General features: G+C 47.4%; 1 protein-coding gene across 1 annotated transcript in view; it reads right to left on the bottom strand.

The window, feature by feature from the left end:
* Window positions 1–974: 974 nt before the first annotated feature.
* The window catches only part of nfatc2a (nuclear factor of activated T cells 2a), a 33,997-nt gene continuing 16,803 nt past the window's right edge, over window positions 975–18,168 (bottom strand). The window contains 5 exon segments of the mRNA XM_049018423.1: window positions 975–4,583; window positions 13,185–13,473; window positions 13,475–13,893; window positions 13,996–14,128; window positions 14,247–14,302. Coding sequence (XP_048874380.1) covers window positions 4,528–4,583; window positions 13,185–13,473; window positions 13,475–13,893; window positions 13,996–14,128; window positions 14,247–14,302 — 953 coding nt within the window. The 3' untranslated portion in view covers window positions 975–4,527.

Below are 18,168 nucleotides of genomic sequence, written 5' to 3' on the forward strand. Positions count from 1 at the left end.
GGGGTTTGGTGGGACCACAGCGGTTAGTAGAATTAAGAAAACAAACAAAGTTTTGTTTTGACCAAGGATAGAATGGGTTTCAGCCCTCTTCCTTTTCTGAAATCTTTAATAGATGATAACAGGTTTAATAAGTAATAAGTCCAGTTTACAAACAAAACCCAAATAGGCAATGATGTTTAATATAATGTTCCTGTTGTAAAAGGTGTACAGAGGTTTCACCATGTATTCTTCATCTTTAATAACCTCAAGGAACTAGGTTTTGGAAATGAGTTTTTGGTGTAAACAGCATGGAAAGCAAGATGACATTTTATTATCATTTAATCAAGGTGATCATCTCTCTGTATTCAAATTGACTTAAAATGAAAACATACTTGTTTGGTGATGTGAACATCAGTGACCTTTCCCACTTACATGTCCTACACAGTATTACAGGCTGAAGAACCATCCCTACCAGCTACAAAGAACAAGTCATCTTTCCTTCGAGCAGCAGTTATAATTATTGTAATCATTTCTACTTTTAGTTTTATTTACTGATGATTATCATTATAATAACGTACATCTAATTCAGGGTCACAGATCTGATTAGCTTTTGTGTTTTCATAATGTTTTTGTAATACAGCTCCATACTGGATAAGTCACTGGAAAATGGATGGATGTATATGCGTGTCTTACTACAATTAATGGTAAGTCAAACATAAGTCAGATAGATATATGTAGATGAGTTTGATAGGTACACGTTGATAAATGATCAGTGTTTTCTTTTGGTTGTAAATTGTACATGGATTTTTAGGATGCCATTAGACCATAAGCACAGACGTTGCTTGCCCAGAACTTTTTCGGGTCAATAAAGACGGCATTTTTTCCCCTCCTATTATATAACGTCATCATGCCAACAAACTGATCCGAGCCAGACCGAACAGCAGGGGGCGTGCAACCTTCGGAAGATGCCCAACAAAATAAACGGCAGTCTCCAGTGGGAATATTTGCTATTTATTGCTAAAGTTTTATAGGTACAAGCCTTTGCGTCTGACGGAAAAAACAGCAACACAGACAGATAATAAATTTAAGTATAGAAATACAATTAATCAAACTGCTATAGTCAAAAAACAGACCTGAAGTTTCTGAAGAATGTTATTGCTTGTCTAATGAAAAAAAAGGGGTTTCATATTACTGTTTCTCTGCTGACGTATGAAACGAACATATATTCGGTTTCATCAGCACAACATAGTTCTAATACTTTAAAAATATAATATCACAGTAGCAGAATACAATGTTTTTACAACTTTGGCTTTTAATATATTAATAGAAGGCCTCGAAGGAACAAAAGCACGACAGACAACTGATGCAGTTCATAAAAACACCTTTATGCTATTAACTGAATGCTCCTACAAAAAAGGATGTGGATATTTTATACAGAGTTCAGCAGTTGTCTATTTACAGTAGGGAGTAATGCATCTTTGAAGAGTCTACATTCAGAGTATGGCTGAAAAATAGATGACCGCGTGCTGTACATCGAGAGGACGGCTCAATGGCAAGACGTACAAACGGCTAACGTTTCTAGCATGAGCGAACTCGCATGACACCTGCATGCATGCTTTTCAGGACTCTACGGAATGACTTTCCAAGCCATTATGAGATCCACAGCCGGGACAAACTCAAGAGCGATGTATTGTATATGTGTACAAACGCACTGAGTTGACCCATCGACTGAATTGCAGGATCGTTCGGAAGGTTTCAGACCACTGAAAAACCCACTTTGATAAAAAAAGAGCTCTATCCGTGCACAGTCAAAGCAAAATAAAATTCCTGGAATTTACAGACCTTTATCTTTCACAAAACATGTTTAATCTGCCCAACAAATGAGAAAAGTAACTGCTACCAAACTACAGACTTAAGCACTTGCCAGATATGTCATGTCCACACACAGACCTACCTATTCAACACAGGGTCTTTCTTTGGTTTTCTGGATTTATGACTGAAAACATATACCTGTATGATAACTTCTAGTGACAGGATATATCTCACAATAATCCAGACAAAGAGCACGGTCAAATAACTATGTCTAACCAAGCTAAGAAATGTTACTGTGCAAAGATACCAAGAGCATAGTGACAGTTTTAACGACAGCTATCATCAATAATCGTTAACCCGCTGCTTGCACATACATGTTTGCCATCTTTCACCTGAAGTTCACCATCAGCCTCAGCACACAACAGCATCAAGTGCCCTTAATGACCTGATGTTCCTGGAAAACACCGAGGACTGTCAGCTGTGGATCTACCTTTAGAAGGCTTTGAGTGCCACCTTGACGCTACGGCACACACACTCAAAAGTAAAACCCCAAAAATGTGAGGGTTTCAACAAGTGCAAGGCAGCGACGGCGTGCGCGGACGCAAGAATGCACATGGCAGAGAGCGCGTCCGATCAACTTCTATAGCGCTCTACATGGATAAAAATGAGAGAATATTCTACTGTTTTCTAGAGTGTTACAATCACAAAAGAAATGCAATTTAAAAAAATGATTGAGCAAGCCAGCGCCCTAATGAGATACGGTGCAGGGATGTGAAACACTACAGATACAAGACATACATGATGTGCATAGAAGTTTCCAAACACGTTTCAGATCTATGTCTGAAACAAAGTTTACAATGGTTAGAAATAAATTAAGGTATAACACGTTTTACAATCTTTGGTAGTCCTTACTCAAAAGCAAAGCATTAAAAAGGCCCAACATTCTTCATTTGGTGTATCTAATATAGTAAAAACCACATTGTATATTATAAAATTCAATGTGCAATAAAGGTTATTTCCAGTATAGAGCCATTAAATAAAATTTAGCTTTATTTTGTACAGCACTGTAAAGAGAACTGCGTTTGGCTAATAGAGATTTATTTATAGCTGATAATATATGTAACATAGGTCGGGTATATTATATAGTCACTGTTGGTAAATATTAAATGTAAAAAAACCTACTTGCACTACATACTGACGGCATAAAATATTGTGGGACGTGATTAGAAATGTAACCACTTTACAAACGAAGATTCGGTAAATTCTTGCAATAGGACTCGGGTGGAGTTGAGCTAAAAGCAAGAAATTCAAGCTAGACTCTACAGGTTGGTTTTTCAATGCAGGATATTGTCAGTGAGGCAAACTGTTGAGTCGACCAAGCTGACCCAGTTATACTGGAAGCGTGACATTAAAAATATATTTTGTCCCTGTTAAGTACTCGCATCAATCACTTAAATCACGGAATCACTCCCTGAACTAAACATTGGTGTGAAACCCACTGCTGACTGGAGGAAATACCAGACTCCTAACACAATAAAGTGATTTTCTTCGGTAAATCGACTCGAATGTATGTGGGCCGCTTCAAATGAATCATGGGAGCTCTACAGAAGAGACCAAAAAAAAAGGCAAAAAGTATTTCGATGTTAAAATGTAAACAAGATTGCAGAAGCAGAATGGATTGCTCCAGACAGTTCCTCCATAGAGGTGGAAGTACTAGTGTAAATGGCTTTCTCCAGACACTGAAACACGGTGGCCGATGTGAGATTCTTGAATTTGGTTCTGTGGAGGATGGATCAGTCGGTGGCCTCTCATTTTATGTGCTTTGATTAACCAAAACAAGTCCTTGGACACTGGGTATGAATAATTCCTTGTGACCTCTGACACCGAATGACACAAATATAAAATAACCCTATTTCTAAATTTCTTTGGTGTTTTTTTTTGGGATACGGTTTTGGTGCTCTTCAGGCAGTCAGAGTAGCCCACATAATGCAAATGTCATTCTCAGTTTCTGTGTAACTATATAAATCAGCACTGGCTGAACTTGGTAAAAGCATGTCTGAGAGGTATGCTTATTATTGCCCAGGTGGTAAGTCACTGTATTCTCCGGTAAGTAGAGTGTCTAACAGAGAGCCAGGATGAGTGATGTCACAGCCGAGAGCCAGGATGAGTGATGTCACAGCCGAGAGCCAGGATGAGTGATGTCACAGCCGAGAGCCAGGATGAGTGATGTCACAGCCGAGAGCCAGGATGAGTGATGTCACAGCCGAGAGCCACGATGAGTGATGTCAAAGCAGAGAGCCAGGATGAGTGATGTCACAGCAGAGAGCCAGGATGAGTGATGTCACAGGGGACATCTATGACATCTTCTTCTCTTTGCTTCGGACAAGTATAGGTGCCGAAGTCCTGGCTGCGCAGGTCTGCGACCGACAGGAATTCGCCAGAGCTCTTTGTGGGGGGGGGGGGGGGGAGATCTTTGGCGTGTTTGAGAGCTGCAGTTTTTGCTCCAGAAGGTTCCAGGTCACCATATGGGGTGGGAGTTGAAGCCGAGCAAGAACATAGACGAGAGGCTGGAAAGAAGACGACAGGCGCTGCTGCCTCGTCTATGCGGGCGGGTGGGTTGGTGGAGGGGGGGGAGGCACGTTTGGTAGCCAGAACCTGGAAGCGAGCAAGGGGGTGTCCAGGAGACCCAGGCTGATCCCCAGGAGCAAGTCCAGAGATCCTGGAGACACCCATCCTCTATGTCTGAGCCCGGCCATGGATCCCTGTCAGGTCCTTCCGTATGATCTCGTTAACTGCGGAACAGAAAGGAGCAGTTTAAAAAAAGCACACTGTCACACCAAAGATACACATGTTTGTGGACTCATGTGCCGAATGAAACAGCCCTTCCCTTCCTGTGTAACATGTACAGACTTATTTATTGTTTGTTTTAACAACTGCTGTGGCTTACTGATGGATTTACTGGCCAAACCGCAGCGCTGCACAGATCAGTAAGAACCCCACACCCCCAAACCCCCTGCCCCACTCTAATGTCCTCCTCTAAACCCAAGCAAGCTAACCTTTGTCGGAGAACAGGTTTATCTCCTACCTGGGCTGCGTCTTAGTCACCCAGCTTATTTCCAGTACAAGCCTGGATGGCAGAAGTTGAGACTTAGTGGCAACTAGGAGGCTGGTTAAGAAAAACTTTAGTACACTACTTCTGTCTTACAGACAGAAGGGAAATGCATGATATTTGCTTCAGTACTGACTACAGGTGTTAATAGATGGGCGGGCAGTGCAATTCCGTTGGGTGCCTCCAGGGGGAGGTGACGAGACCCTGCTCCGCTTGCCCGCCCTTTCAGATTTTCAGCGTCACCTTTCATTGGCTAGCACTTCCTGTTGTTTCGCAGAGAGGGAGTGACAGGAGGGTATAAATGGAAACTTTTACAGCCTCGCTGTCCTAAAAATAGAACCAGGGCACATGTGGAGTTTTTCTGACATCTGATAGGTGTGTGGTAGCACATTCTGGGACCTTTACCCAAAAACGAGCAGGCCGACGTCAGTTAAGCTTATCAGATAACGGCCATGCCATCTCATAATGGGATATCTGCGGCCACAGGAGGTACACTGACGATGAGCTGTCCACGGCCGTCGGGGACCCTGACTACTGTCACATGAAAACCCCTTCATGAGCTGCGTGTGACGTCAGAGTCCTCGGTCAGCGTGTTGATTTTCAAGCGACCTCTCTTAAGACACTTAAGAAAACAGCAAAACCAAAGTGTGGTACCAGCATGACTTCCATTTCACAGTAAACCTCTTCAGGCGTATTTGACTGATTTCAGAAAAAATAAATGAATAAGGCAGAGATGTAACTCCTGCATTCGATGAGGATACCACCACCACTGGGAAAATCTGTCACATTCAACAAGCAGGAGCAAATTAATTGATTAATTACTGAATTTGACAGGAGTGAAGAGTGAGACAAGAGCAGCTTTTTTTTGAGAAAAAAAATTCAGCTAATGAATCCATAAATGCAGTTTCCTTTTCTATCTTTTATATATATATATAAAAGATACAATGTACCCCAAGTACATTGATTTCACTGAAAAATGTGTGTAAAAAGTTCTTATTGTGAGTTGCAAATAATTATTTTCACACTCAAACTGCATTATCAGATTAAAAATCAGACAAATGAAAAGAATCTGTCTTTCTCCTGCAGTTCTAAGATAAGCACACCCCGCCAAAAGGGCGGCATGCACTGCATGCACTGCATCCACTGCGCATACAGCTAAACCGTATTAAAGCAAACATACTTCTGTTTCTGGCTAAAAATGTGTAAACCGGTCACTGTTTAAGTTCCTTATGATGGTTATTATTATTGAATAATAATTATTAAATAATTTCTGTTCCTCATATGATAAACATCACAGCCAGTGTGCTGTTCCTTTGGCCAGTATCTCCTGCTTGTGTTTCAACTGGGGAAAATAACGGATGAAAAAGTTTTAATTGTGTCTTGAGTAGTTTCTGCATTTGTGTCGACACACAAAACATGATAAAAGGGGTTTTCACGTGCTATTGCATATAAAGCGGGACACTTTGTCCACTTTTTGATGACTTTGGTGACTTTTTGCTAAAGATGACATATATCCAATTCTCCTTTGTCTACTGACAGTGCTTGGCTGATTGTAAAGATGATTTATGAAATCATCTATTTAACTTGCGTTTATGTTTGGACTGGTTCACATTTGTATTCACGATGATCATTTGTTTTAGTTAGTTAACATAATTGTTCATTTTGAAAATAAAGCAAGATTAGTTTGTACCTTGTTGGCTTTTCCCACAACAATCTCTGCAAATCTATTCACAACACTAAGCTGTTCACTGATAAATGAAAAGGTTTTTGGGAGATTTGGTGTTTTTCTATCGGACAGCGATGATATGCTGGTTTTCAAGTGCTTCTGACAAATGAGACCAAACTCTTCGGAGTCACGGGTGTCGATTTAATAGTGGCTGCCAGCTGCCAGGCTTGGTTACAGACACATTATTTTTCATGTCTTGCGTTTATGGCTTTATTGGGGAAACCAGGAATGGATACAGTACCGCCTAACTTAACAAGCCACCATTTGCTGGCCTGTGGTGGTTCAGAGAGGGACCTACCTGAACCCCCCCACCTGACGGGATACGGTCGGCATGCTTCGTGAGACCCTGCATGGCCTGTACGCTGTATCGCTTCCGACACAGGCGGGCGGACTGCAGCATAATAAGAGAAGAACGCTGGGAATGTTGAATATGTCACCTTTCCAGAAATGCCACATCCTTCAGCCAGTTTCCTGGCCAGCGCAGAGCTGAGTTATTAGCAGCAGCCCTGTGGGCATACCACTACATGTGGGCATATGGACTGTTCCTCCCCACTACATGTGGGCATATGGACTGTTCCTCCCCACTACATGTGGGCATATGGACTGTTCCTCCCCACTACATGTGGGCATATGGACTGTTCCTCCCCACTACATGATGGCATATAGATTGTTCCTCCCTACTATATGATGGCATATGGACCGTTTCACCCCAGTATATGATAGCATATGGACTGTTCCTCCCTACTATATGTGGGCATATGGACTGTTCCTCCCTACTATATGTGGGCATATGGACTGTTCCACCCCACTACATGACGGCATATAGACTGTTCCTCTTCACTACATGACGGCATATAGACTGTTCCTCTTCACTACATGATGGCATATGGACCGTTCCACCCCATTATATGACGGCATATGGACTGTTCCTCCCCACTATACAAAGGCATATAGTTTGTTCCTCCCCATTACATGACGGCATATGGACTATTCCTATTCACTATATGTGGGCATATGGACTGTTCCTCACTACATGAAAACAATTTCACAAGATGCTGCACTGATTTCTAATACATTGTTCTACTAAACCATGCTTCCTGTTTTTAGTCCAGATTAAGGAAGTATAAAGCTCCCTTTTAAATACATATGATTCTTAGTCTCAGTTAAGACACTGCCTCAATGAAGAATAATCCCTTTGCTTAGAAAAGCCATCCTGAAACCCTTAAAGAGAAAATTTGCAAGCGCTGGAACAGTGCCACTCTGTTCTAAACAAACATGTTTGAAGTTACAACCTTATTAAAAATCGAAAAACAGGCCATATTTCACAAACAATGAATCACTCTCCAGCACTGAGAGACCCAAAGCAAACATGACATTTGAATGGTTTCCTTTGTTTTTGACCAGAGGGGCTGCTCTCCTTCCTGACCTCACGTCAGTTTCGTGGGCCTGCTGTCAGGCAAAGATCTCTATTTGGCTGGCTTCTCAGAACGCCTGTTTAAAAGTCTGACCTACATAGCATGACGAGGGGAAACGGGCACGGGCACTTATGCTGAAAACAGATGCCCACGCTTTCACCCAAACTCCCGGCAAACATGGGGATGGTGACCGGGGCGGTGTGCGTGACGTGAACCTGCGCAGGGCAGACAGCAGCACCTGGCATGGACTCGAACCAGGTTGAAATACTTCTGTGCAGATGACTCACGGTGACTGGTGGCAAACGAACACACATACTCTGACCTCTTTATGCAGAGTTACACTTTCGTAATGCTGACCTTCTTCCATCTTTTGGGTGGTTTCTAAATTTTCTAAGCGCCAGAGCCTGAAACGAGCGGAAAGGGAGTAGAAGTCCGTATTACGCTCTCAATCCACCTTCCAAACACGGTTTCAGAAAGTCAGCCGACTGGACCATCCTCCCTCCTCGTATCTCACGTAGTGTCATGAACGCGGCTCAGCGTGGATTTCTCTTATTAGCTTAGCTTTTCGCACCTGATTATCAGCAGAGCGGAGCAGTGGACGTTAGCTCACGCTGCTTGTCCAGGCCTATCTCACAAAGCTGACGACGAGAGCGTTTGGCTGCCCGGGGATTTACTGTAGACTTTTCGGGGATCATGACCTCCGAGATGTTAAAAAGAAGATAAAGAGACTGACAAATAGCCCTTTGCAGACTCTGCAGTACCAAATTAATGAGCACACTACTGCAGTGGGCTGGCCCTGGAAGAGCCCGCAGAAGCCACACTACCTCACACTTTTAAGGCAGTCTGTCTCAGTCCGTACTACCTGCTGCCATGGCGCCCCCTGCTGTTGCCGGGCTTGGGGTGGCGGGGAGGGACTGTCCCTCAGGAGCAACGCTGCTCCAACCCGAAAGCAGCACGGAAATCACACCGTCAGGAACCTCACTGTGAGATCTAATCATTGACGGCTTGTGCTCCAGGCGTCTGGGCGCGGGGGCAGCACCGGCCCACGGGTCACCCGTCACGTTTCCCACGACGACCTCCAAGGTCCGCAGCGATGCCCCTGAAACCCGACACCGCTCCTGCGATTTGACAGATCCAGAAGGCGCCGGTGACCCGAGACTAACGCGGATGCAGGGCAGCTCGGCCGGCTGCTGCTCCGTGCTTTATCTCGCCTGCTCTCTTGCCGCACGGAATAATCTCACCCTCCGCCCAGGCCCCCTGGGCCGCTTCAAATGTTGCCAGGGCACGAACAGCCCGGCTCAGGACGAGGCCCGGCTCAGGACGAGGCCCGGCTCAGGACGAGGCCCGGCTCAGGACGAGGCCCGGCGGACTCCATCTCAACGTTCTGCTGGCACCGTCCCGCCAACTCTGATCGACGTGCAGAACCAGAGCCAGCCGCCTTCGAACTGAGCAAGACCGGGACGCCGCCTAGGTTACTGGATGACGACGTTCTTGTCAAGCTTCTAACATGCAGGCTTGAAACCTCGACCGCCGTCCACAGAGGAAACCTGGATCCTGGTGGCAGTGCCGCTGGGACCGTGTGAATCCTGAGGCTAATTATACGTAGCCTGAACCAAAATAGAAACACAACAGCATCGAATCGTGAAATTGCCCACGTCTTGCGTGTGCCTTCTTCGTCGGGGAGGGCCATTTGTTTCTTTGAATTAACTTATAGAGAACCAAAGAAAGGGAATTTCCCTATTAAAGGTCTTTATGAGATTTCCAGGAGCAAATAAAAAAATAAATAAATAAAACAATCGGATTGCTACCAAACCATGAAAATAGGAAAGAAGTGGTAATGCAGCCCAGGCCCACCGGGTGGCCCACCGAGTTACACGTCTGAACCGGAGGATCAAAGCTACCATGGGGGTCACCCCGGTAACGCAGCATCAGTCCATCTGCTAACAGCAACAGTGTTGCTGTTTACAGAGGGAAACCCGATTAGAGTATCTAAAAGAATTCCCGATTGAGCCCACGGTTTCATTTTTTCCACTGCCCGCCCCCCCCCCACAAGCACACACCCCTCTTCCTGCCACCCCCACCCCAAACCCTATCTATAGGAGATCAGACATGGTTGTAGGACACAGCTGCAAATAGCAGGGATTTCTCCTGCCGTATTGGCATTAATCTCCACGGTGACACACGCACACACCAAAAAAAAAAAAAAAAAATGTCTGGCGGGTTCCCCCCATAGAATTCAGGGGCGTGAGGCCAAGTGGGGAACCCCGGCCAAGTTCAACAAACAAGGAGGCTTTCCCCGGCCGTCCCGGTTGGCTGTTCCTCTGTTTGACGATGGTTACCATAGATCTTGTTTCTACCCTCATAACAGTTCTAACAAATGCAAACGCACATGAAAAGCTGCTGCTTTCGGTAAACAAGGGGGTCTACAGATGCTCGTTAGGGCAAGTAACCGCCCCCCCGGCTCCATCCCAAGATGGATAATAACGCTGGGATTGTGTGGCTGCACCTGGCCATTGATGACCCCCCCAGGGATATGCAGTGTCATCGTAGCGAGAGGTCAGGGATTTTGGCCAGTGCCCCAACATCACTAAAGACCATCACTTGGTGACAAGTGGTGCTTTCTTGGCATGCTAGGATGGGGGGGGACAAGGAAGTCGACTGAGATCACCCAGCATGGATAAACGAACAAAGCCTGCTGTGACATTTGAGTTGGAAAACCGAACTGGAATGTATGAATATTTCAGACGTGGCAGAGTTTCCGTGATGTTTACACCGTGGAGGGGGAAGCCAGCCACACGTACCGTCCTGGCATGATGTCGGCTGCTTAGTGTGTTTGTTCAGTCATCACAGAGAAAGGGAGGAGGGGGCTGAGTTTCCTGCTATTGTCCCGGGGCAGTGGGAAAGCTGTCCTGAGCTGGGCTGTGCTGTCAGCCAAAGGGACGAATCCGTCACGGGATGAATCAGTGTTTTGTTGTGTAAATGTCAATCGTTATTCCATAATCAGAGTTATTGTTGGGGCTTCTCTTGTAAAGAAAACCCACTAATATGTTCGTTTACATTCATAACAACCAGGCTGTTGCCTGACATTAACTTAGGTAGAACCCCCAAGACAAGTCTCTGGTTTCTGGGAAGGGGGGTTCAACCGGGCCATGAAGAGGCCTTGTCTCGCCCTCGTGACACCGGCCGCCCCCTCAATGCCCGCGAAAATCATGACGCGTTTTCTGCAGAAATGCACCGTCAAAAACACCGCCCGTTACAGGTAATTTGGTGCATGCAAGCCTGAGGTGTCCTTTACTGAAAACGCAAGTCTGTGCGCTGAAAAATCACCAGTCAGGTTCGAACCGAGGGAAGCAGAGAGGCATCCGGCAAGAAAAAGAAACTTAAACTGCTCTCGGTTTCAGGTCTCTCACAAGACACTGCTGGGTGCCATCAGATGCAGAGTCAGGGGCAGATTTTCATTAGCTGATGCACCTTGTCCTGAGATGAGAGGGAACGCAGGTTCAGGTTCTGCTTTAGGCTCCTGCAGCGGTGACTTTACCACACTGTAGGCTCATGCAGTTTCCTTAATGCCAAACTGCTGAATAGCTATTTTTGCATAAACTGTTAAATGTAAAAAAAAAATGTACAAAAAAAACCTGCATAGGCAGTTGGGAGTAATTCCATGTCTAGACAGATACTTTCCCTTTTTCTGGTTTCCTTTATGGTCCCCCCCCCCCCCCCTTACAGCCATGCTATATTATTTTAAGGAGAAAATGTTTCATAGCTGTGGTTCGGCACAAAAAATATATATTACTATTATTATGTGAGCGGTATTGCCCAGTTAGAATTGAAAGTCAAACTGAAACATTGTACCCCCCCCGTCATGTGGCTCCCCAGCTCTGGCACTGGAGGCTCCAACCACGATCCACAGTTTAATGCATTTCTGAGTTTATGAATTCATAGCCCAGACCCCCAGGCCCAGTGGAGCCCTGTGCCAAAATCACTAACTCCAATTACTCCCTCCCTGACTGGCCACATCTATCAGCTAATCTCACATTCAATGCTTTTACTTCTCTGAAATTAGCTTCTAATATTCATGACGATGTGGTGAGGATTGACCAGCTGCTACAATATTTCACTGTGCGATTGTGAGCGTGTGTGTGTTGCCCGCGATGGTCTGGCACCGCATGCCATGCCCCGTGCTGCCCGGGAATGGGCTCCAGGACCACCCTCCCTGACCCCTTACTGGAACAGACTGAATCGCTGGTGAAAAGCAGGCAGCAGGCCATCATGAAGATCAGGTCTACAAGAGCAAACCACTAGAAGTCTAACCATGGCTGGCTTACAAAAAATGTTCGGCAGGCCGCATATTTAACATTCATGTCATCTGCAGCACGACAGATTACGAGGTTGCTGAAAGAAGGGTGGCTTCGCGGATTAAAGAACAAAGTACAACCTAAACTCGTTCACCTTGTTCCAAACCTTTTCATGCCTCGACTTTATATTATCATTAAGGGGAGGTACAAACGGTTAGTTGAACCTTTTGCTGGACAATAGTAATCCATCTAATAATTAATCTGATTACAGCATCCAGCCGCCCTTATCTGATATAATCGGCAATATTCATGGATTATGCCAATGTGGCCCAAACCAGTCCCCGGGGCTCACTGGACAAATCCACCATTCTGCACACCTGTAAGGTATTTGGAGCCTCCCGATTGCTTGGGTCAGGTGTTCTGGGAACTGGAATAAAACAAAAATGTGGATCCGTCCAGTGCCCTAGGACTGGATTGGGGAAACACTGGATTATGTTACCTATGAACATGACCTTATCCCCCCCTCCTTGACTTATGTTAATATCAGTAAAGCAGGGCTCCGCATTTTCACTCTTGTGGGGCCGGATTCCAACACAGTTTGCAGATTTCCTCATTCAAACACGCCTACAAAACCTGATAATTAGTTGATTAAGGTGAGTTTGAGCTGGGAAATCTGCAGACTATGTGGAATTCAAGACCTCAAGGACCAAAACTGGGTGCCCAGAAGGAAGGTGCGATGTGTGTAAGTCATATATGTACATTAACAAGATGTTCCCCTGTTAGATATTCGGCCAGATGTGGACAGCAGCTCTGCCCATGAGTTGGGCCGTGGAGGAGAGCACGCTCACCATCATCCAGGTACGCTTGGTCCAGATTCTCCTGCTTGACGGTGACCCGCCCTGGAATGCTGGGCCTCTGCTCCTCAGACGGGGAGCAGCGCTGGGGCTCCATCTGGCCTGGTGAGGCCCGGTTCTTGGTCATCTTCTGCACGTAGGGCTGCTGTTGGATGACAGTGGGATACTGCTGGGCGTTGGCCACCTGCGCCGGGGCAGGTGAGCGGGCGGTGGCAGTGACGCCCTGGGGGTAGCCCTCGCAGTACAGGATTGGCTGCGGCTCCGTCGGGGGCGGGGCGCCCCCCCCGCAGCAGGTGGTTGGTGGGGGAGAACTGGATGATGGAGGAGGGCTGAGAAGACGGGGAGCCGTGAGGCGGGGCGCCCATGGTGGGCGGCTGGGCTGGGGAGCCGGTGTGCACCAGCACGGATCTGTGGGGATCCGGCACGCCCCCGCCTGGTGGCTGCTGGTAGAGCGCCGGGCTCCCGCTTAGCCCTTTGGCCCCACGCGGGTACACGATGGCCGGGCTCTGCTGCTGGTAGCGCGAGTCGGGGCCTGGCAGGCTTGAACGCCCCTGCTGGCAGGACACCAGGCAGTTGTCGGTGTGGATCAGGCCGCGGGGGCTGGAATAGAAGGACTGGGGCGACATGCCAAGGGCTTGAGGCAAGACGAACCCCAAAGAGCCCGACTCATACTCGTCCACGGGCTCCGTTTTGATGGACGGCACTGTGGGAACGCAAGAGACAAGGGCAGCGTGAAAGAGGAGTAAAACGCCCACCCAGCAACATCCATCATCGAGGGTAAGGAGGGTGGGGCAAGACGCCTCACCTGCCAGGGGTGTGTAAGTGAAATGCTGCGGTTGGCTCCGTTTCCTCTTCCCGTTGATCACGTAGAAGTTCACTTTGGCCGCGTGGCAGACGGACCGGTCTCGATACGGTGGGATCTCCACAAACAGCATGTTCTGGGGGACGGTGCAGTTTCGGATTAGCGACCGCGGAGTGACAGCGTGTGAAAGCGTCTCGGCCCCGGGACAGCGAGAGAAAGACAGTGGGTGCGGGTGGAGATGTGGAGATACCTACAGCTTGGCTCTTATCCTTGTCGACTGTCGCCTCCACCTCCCAGATCTGCTGCCCATCTGCAAAACAGACACACACACCGTTGCAGGTTTCAGGCAGAAGAGTGAATCGGAACTGGGATTCTTCATCTCGTCCTCATCACTGCACGGGGTCGCCATGCCCCACCCGGCGAGGCCAGCTAGCCGTAATCATGCATGTGGAAACGAGACAAGATGAATGAGAGACAAACAGGAAGCAACAGCAGCCTCTGGTTCGTTCCGGCGTGCATCTCGCCGATCAAGTGACAGTTGCACTTTTTGTTGCAGATGTGGAAATTGGTAGCATTTTTTGATTTTCTGTGAAGTCGTCCATCCCCTCGCTGACAATGAATGCGGTCGGCAATAGTGTTACTGGTACTCGGCGGCCGGCGCAATAATTTTGCTTTTAGCCTTCTGAATATACGCGGGAATCAGTTTCTCGTTTCTGTCAATCGCTTTTGTGAGAATGAAAGAATTTAACGGACAGATCTCTTCATTTACTGCGACCGGTATTTAGCATTTGAGAACGTTTACTTGCAGAGTAGCTAGACGCAAAGCTTACTCTTGGCAAACAGAAGTAGGCACTCGGCATGAAGATCAAAGCTGACTGCTGACTTTACGAATATATGGGGGGAGGTTTGGGGCGATTTCCAAATCAATTTACAGTCATTCAGAACACTGAGAACAGTGCAGGTAAGATCAGCTGTTTCAATATTAAGACAGTGGATGACGGGCTATCAGACTATTTGCATAACAAGATTCTGGTTTCAAAATGAATTAGCATACTTTATCTCGAGACTGAAGATCTTTAATGTACCGTAAAATATCATATGGTGTTTTTGTGGGCCGCAGCCCAGGAGCGGACTACGATCTTGGGTAGCAGGGTACAGGGAAGCGGCCTGCTTTCACTGCGCTCTCAGGCTGTGTTTGTTGAATTATCCCGGCCTGCACGAATTTACATGACCCACCTTGTTCGGCCTCAACATCCTATTCAGTCGAATGAGATAAACAGGTCTCCAGGGCCAATGGGGGAGAGAACCCCAATGGGAGCAGAGGTTCTAAGTATGCTAAATCAGAACTGGTGAAAATGTCGCTTTATTATTATTTTAACTGTATTTTATTAGCATGACATCTCCCTGGTCTTGGAAAAGCATTTTAGTCACTATTTCACTAAAATCTCCTACAGCCGCCAGGGCTCTGCCTACCACTGAAGCTCCACCCCCCGGTGCAGCTCCTCCCATCCTACATTTCAAAACGAGCTGCAGTGATATCAGTGGAAATGCCGTGGGCCGTCACTGCCTAGGATTTATGAATTTCCTGCGATTGTGAGAAGCCGACTGCGGGACAAAAACAAGTGGTCAGCGGGAACCACTCCTCAGGCCCCCAACACCTTCCCCACAGAAAAACCCGTCACCGGGACTGGGGCTGGGGCCCAGCGCTCCCAAAACACCTCGCCTGGTTCCCCTGCAGACTTCGAGATGCCCTCGCACCAGGCTGTCTGCCAGCGATTGGAACGGCGCCATCTGCAATCAGAGATCACGCCCATACAGTCCGACCACATCCTCTTACTTCATGCAGACCTCTTACTTTGTACAGACCAGGTCGAGGCGAAGGCCATGCCGTGATGCACGCGGCCCCAGCCCGGGACCTGACTCTGACAGATACTTCAAGTTTTACTGTCAAATAACACCTGGGTGAATTTACCAAACAAACATCCTCACATCACCACTGCTTTCACTTCCCACTCACACTAATAGGCTCGGCCATGATTTTCGACTTGAGGTTAATACAAGAAAATAAACAGGCTAAATAAAACCACATTCACTCTCATCATGGGCCTTTTTTATTACTTTTCAGAGTTTCTCTAAAGTGAACCTCAGTGAATCTTCTGAAGCACCATGTGAGTTTTGCCCTTTGTTATTCCTCTTACTTTGTGCTATAAAGTCTATTCGTTCTTGGAAAACTGCAACGTTCCATGTCCTGCGATGCTCACGAAGCCACCGACAGTCATCACAAGCATGAATAACCCAGATCCGTAAAAACCATCTCAACAGGAGAAACGCCATTGACGAGGTTGTTAGAGAAAAACCCAGTCCAGCCCAGAACATTCGCACCTTTCAAGAAAAGACCCCGTACCCATCTTGGAGGTGCTGTAATTAATCGGCATGCAGTGTTTACCGCGCCGTGGCCCTTAGCTCTGCCTGAATCGGATCACTGTGTCTTGTGTCCACTGGGTCCAATGCGGTCTTGTTTTAATTCACCCCTTGGTTGTGATCCAGTTTCAACAAGGGGGGAGAACAGCACCTTTGAAGGGTCTCGTTCTTCTCCGGGCCAGACTTCGAAAAACCCTGGGGCTAGAAGCCCAAACTGTTCCGATGCTCATGTTTAGAGAACATTACAGTTATTTATTTGCATTTATAACAGAACTCATGCTTTACTTGGAATAAAATTTTTTTAATTAAAACCCCCATAGAGAAAAGGGCAGCCGAGGGCAGCGATACGTTAGACTGGCTGGTCGGTTATCGCCCCAGCGTGTGAGATAATGGCTGGGGGGGCTGGAGTGGGCAGCTCGCGTGCAGCATCGCTCACATCAGCGGGCTTGGAGGCGGAGGACCGAAAGTGGCGGTAAGAGGCAGACGGTAAAAAAACGGGTGTGTAGCGACCAGGCGGCGCCCCCGCCCCCCAGTGTGATAACGCATTCTTCTCAAGGCACCCGAAATCCCTTCAAACACAGACACCCCGGCTTCTCTCCGCACGTATACATGCACAGGCACATATGTGTGCCCCCCCCTCCCCCCCCGAAAGCTGTTAGAGATAAACAGGAAGGAGGTGTGGGTGTTTGGAGCCAACACTCTGCTTGGCTCGTAGGACCAAAAGTAGAAACCGTAGTGTTTTTTCAGGCCTTGCCAGAGGCTCCCGGCCCGCTGTTGCCACGGGTTACTTGGCAGGTGGCAGCCAGGTTTGTCTCTTTACCTCCGAAGAGGAGGCTGTGTGCCCGGCTGGGCCAGACCGAGCCGGAGCGCCCGCTCGTCAATATTTACCCGCCGTGGCTCAGCTGGCAGATGCGGCGTGACAATGGATGTCTGGGTAATTTATACTGTTTTGCTGTTTGTCGAAAAGTATGAAGGAAAAGGGACCGGGGGCAGAGTGGATCTGATGTTTAGAAAAAGGAACATTTATGCTAAACAATTAAACCTTGTAGCCATGCTGGCTTCTTGAATGTTCTATGTTGCTCCTGAAAGGAGTGCCAGCCAAATTAATTAATAGCTGTGAATTTCCATTTCTTTTAGCGATCATCTCCTAAATTTTTACAGATGCTTTACAGCTCACATGTATGCAAGCTCAATGCCAAGGCCACCCAAATGCCCCCCCCCCCCAGAAGCAGTTCCTCACGAGAATAAATAGAAACCACGCCCCTCCACACCACCTCCGCGTGTCCTGGCCGAGAGAGCGTACCGTGTCCAGATGCGTTACTCACTCCCGGCAGAATGTGGGAAACCCCTCTCTGGGCCTGAAACGAGGTGCACATGGTCAGAATGAGTCAGAGCGAGGAGGGGGATTCCAGCCCAGAGCCGCTGTTTTTTATGATTAATTTCACCAGAGGCAGGCCAGGGCCTCTTTCCCCTTGGCGTTTGCCATTGTTTATGTTTTGTTCCAAAACGAATGCTGAGAAACCTCCTTTTAATTTATTAATTCTTCTTCTACTCCATAAGGCAGAGAGGCTCCATCTGCGGCCCCCGCCTTCCGGTGACGGGGTAGGAGTGGAGCTGGGAGCCAGCTGTCTCGCGCTCAGGGGGACCACGGGCTCCAGCTGTTCCTAGGCTCTGTGTCACGAAGGGAAGCCTTCCAAAATACTGGCGCTCCTTCTTCTGTTTGGTCAGCGGGGGCGTGACAGGAGGGAGACCCGA

This window comes from Brienomyrus brachyistius, chromosome 6, assembly GCF_023856365.1.
Source record: "Brienomyrus brachyistius isolate T26 chromosome 6, BBRACH_0.4, whole genome shotgun sequence".
Lineage (NCBI taxonomy): Eukaryota > Metazoa > Chordata > Actinopteri > Osteoglossiformes > Mormyridae > Brienomyrus > Brienomyrus brachyistius.